Genomic DNA, 1,994 nt, shown 5'->3' on the forward strand with positions numbered 1-1,994 from the left:
CAACTCTTAACCAACTGAGCCAGTCCGCCGGCCCAAGAGCCTCTTACTTTAGGTACACAGATGCGGATTCTGCCATGATGGCTGCATCAAAATGCTAAATCCGAGCCTGGGAAAGTGACCTGTGGTAGGCCCTGTCCCTGTTGGCCAGCCACCACAGTCATCATCATAGCATTGCACACTCACTCCATGCAAAGCCCTGCGCAAGCCCTGGGAACGGTCGCCTGCCCCTTCACGAGGGGCTACTGTGGCGATTCCCACTTTATAGGTGAGGAAACGAAGGTGTGGGGAGGTGAAGTGCCTTGCCCCATGTGACACAACCAGGAACAGAAGTGCCTAGATTGCTCCGGATTCTTGTCTTGAACCCTGCTCTGGACCACTAAGCCGGGCCAGCCCTCCCCTGGCCCTGCTGGCCCCGACGTCTCAGGCCCCAGCGTGAGCTAAGCTCTGGGTTTTGCTTGGTGGCTTTTTCATCAGTCAGGGCTCAAGTCGAAGGTCAGCCGTTCAGAGGCCCGCCCCCAGACCCCCATCATCCCAGCTAAAGCTCTCCAGCTTACCCCCTGTAGCACTCTCACTGGATCCTGTTTTTCTCCTTTGCACTTAACCATGGCAATCTGAGGTTGCCTTGTGTATTTGGTTGCTTTATTTTCTGTGCGCACCAGAATGCCAGCTCCATGAGAGAAACGGCCCTGTTGGGGTTTGGTTTCCCCTGCGTCCTCTCGGCCCTAGACCTGTGCCTGGCCCACCGCAGGTGTCCACTATATGTCTGCTGAGTGGACAAGAGAATAACGCGGTCCTCACAACAGCCCCATGCACTCGTGTGGTGGAGGAAAGATGGGTGCTCCTCCCAAGGACGAGGTGGAGGCTCTCTCCCCTCCACGAGAATCTGGTCGGGGCCTGTGACTCACTCTGACCAATGGAATTTGGTGTCAGAAATGAGGCCATGTGACTTCTGAAGGTAGTGCCTTAAGAAGCCTTTCACTTCTGCCTGGCTCTTTTGGAATGCTTTTTCTGGGGAAGCCACCCCTCATGTGAGAAGTGCGACGAGCCCGAATCTGCCATACGGTCAGGAAGCCCAAGCAGCCAGGTGGTGAGACACGCCACCATGCACATCCAGCCCCCGTGCCCTCACTTTGCACCACATGAGTGAGCCCGGGCAGGCCCTGCCCAGCTGAACCCAGTCAATGGACACAGCTGTGAGAGAGGATACTAAATCATTTTAAGCCACCAAGTTTTGAAATGATGTTACACGGCAATTCATAGAGACAACTGATAAGGTAGGAGTGCCCTCTTCGTTTTTCAGATTAGAGGAACCAAGGCACTGAAAGGTCAAATGACTTACCCAAGGTCATTCAGCAGAGTGGGCACTCCAACGCGGATTTTCTCCAAGGCTTGTGGCCTTAACCTTGAGGCCACATCACTGAAGCTAATTCGTATCTGTTGTGATTTTTTTTCTTGTTACATTGCTGGTGGTCAGCTTGGGGTTGAGAGCTGGTTCTGAGAACTTTCTGCCTTCTTATTGTAGATCTTCATAAACAATGAATGGCACGATGCTGTCAGCAAGAAAATGTTTCCCACCATCAATCCATCCACCGGGGAAGTCATCTGCCAGGTAGCTGAAGGAGACAAGGTGAGAACCAGTGACTTACCTCAGGGCAGGGCTGAGCGGGGTAGGGGCGGGCAACAGTAGTTTCATTTTTTACTTTATATGTTTTCGTATGGTTGGAACTTTACTGTGTGTGTATCACTTTCAAAACTAAAAATGCCAATTAAAATTTTTGAATAAACCAATCCACAAAAACTCTTCCTTGCAAACAAAGGTGCTAGACTGTACCTGTGTTTACTAATTCATAGAGTTGTGGATGGTAGACTTGGAACTGAATTTGAGAACATCTAATCCAGTCTCTCCAGACCTGAAGGGAGGTGCAGAGCTAGATGGAAATCCTGTTGACTAGATTTTGGGTCTCCTGAGATCTGGCTCTGGTGTGGGCAATGTA

At 51.3% G+C, this 1,994-nt stretch overlaps 1 protein-coding gene across 2 annotated transcripts in view; it reads left to right on the plus strand.

Moving 5' to 3' along the window:
* Positions 1 to 1,994, plus strand: part of ALDH2 (aldehyde dehydrogenase 2 family member) — a 47,375-nt gene that overhangs the window by 10,324 nt on the left and 35,057 nt on the right. For both annotated transcript variants that reach the window (XM_019641618.1, XM_019641619.1), the window contains exon 2: positions 1,523 to 1,627. In XM_019641618.1, coding sequence (XP_019497163.1) covers positions 1,523 to 1,627 — 105 coding nt within the window. The remainder of the gene's footprint in view (positions 1 to 1,522; positions 1,628 to 1,994) is intronic.

Source organism: Hipposideros armiger, unplaced genomic scaffold (assembly GCF_001890085.2).
Source record: "Hipposideros armiger isolate ML-2016 unplaced genomic scaffold, ASM189008v1 scaffold_62, whole genome shotgun sequence".
In the NCBI taxonomy this organism is placed as follows: domain Eukaryota; kingdom Metazoa; phylum Chordata; class Mammalia; order Chiroptera; family Hipposideridae; genus Hipposideros; species Hipposideros armiger.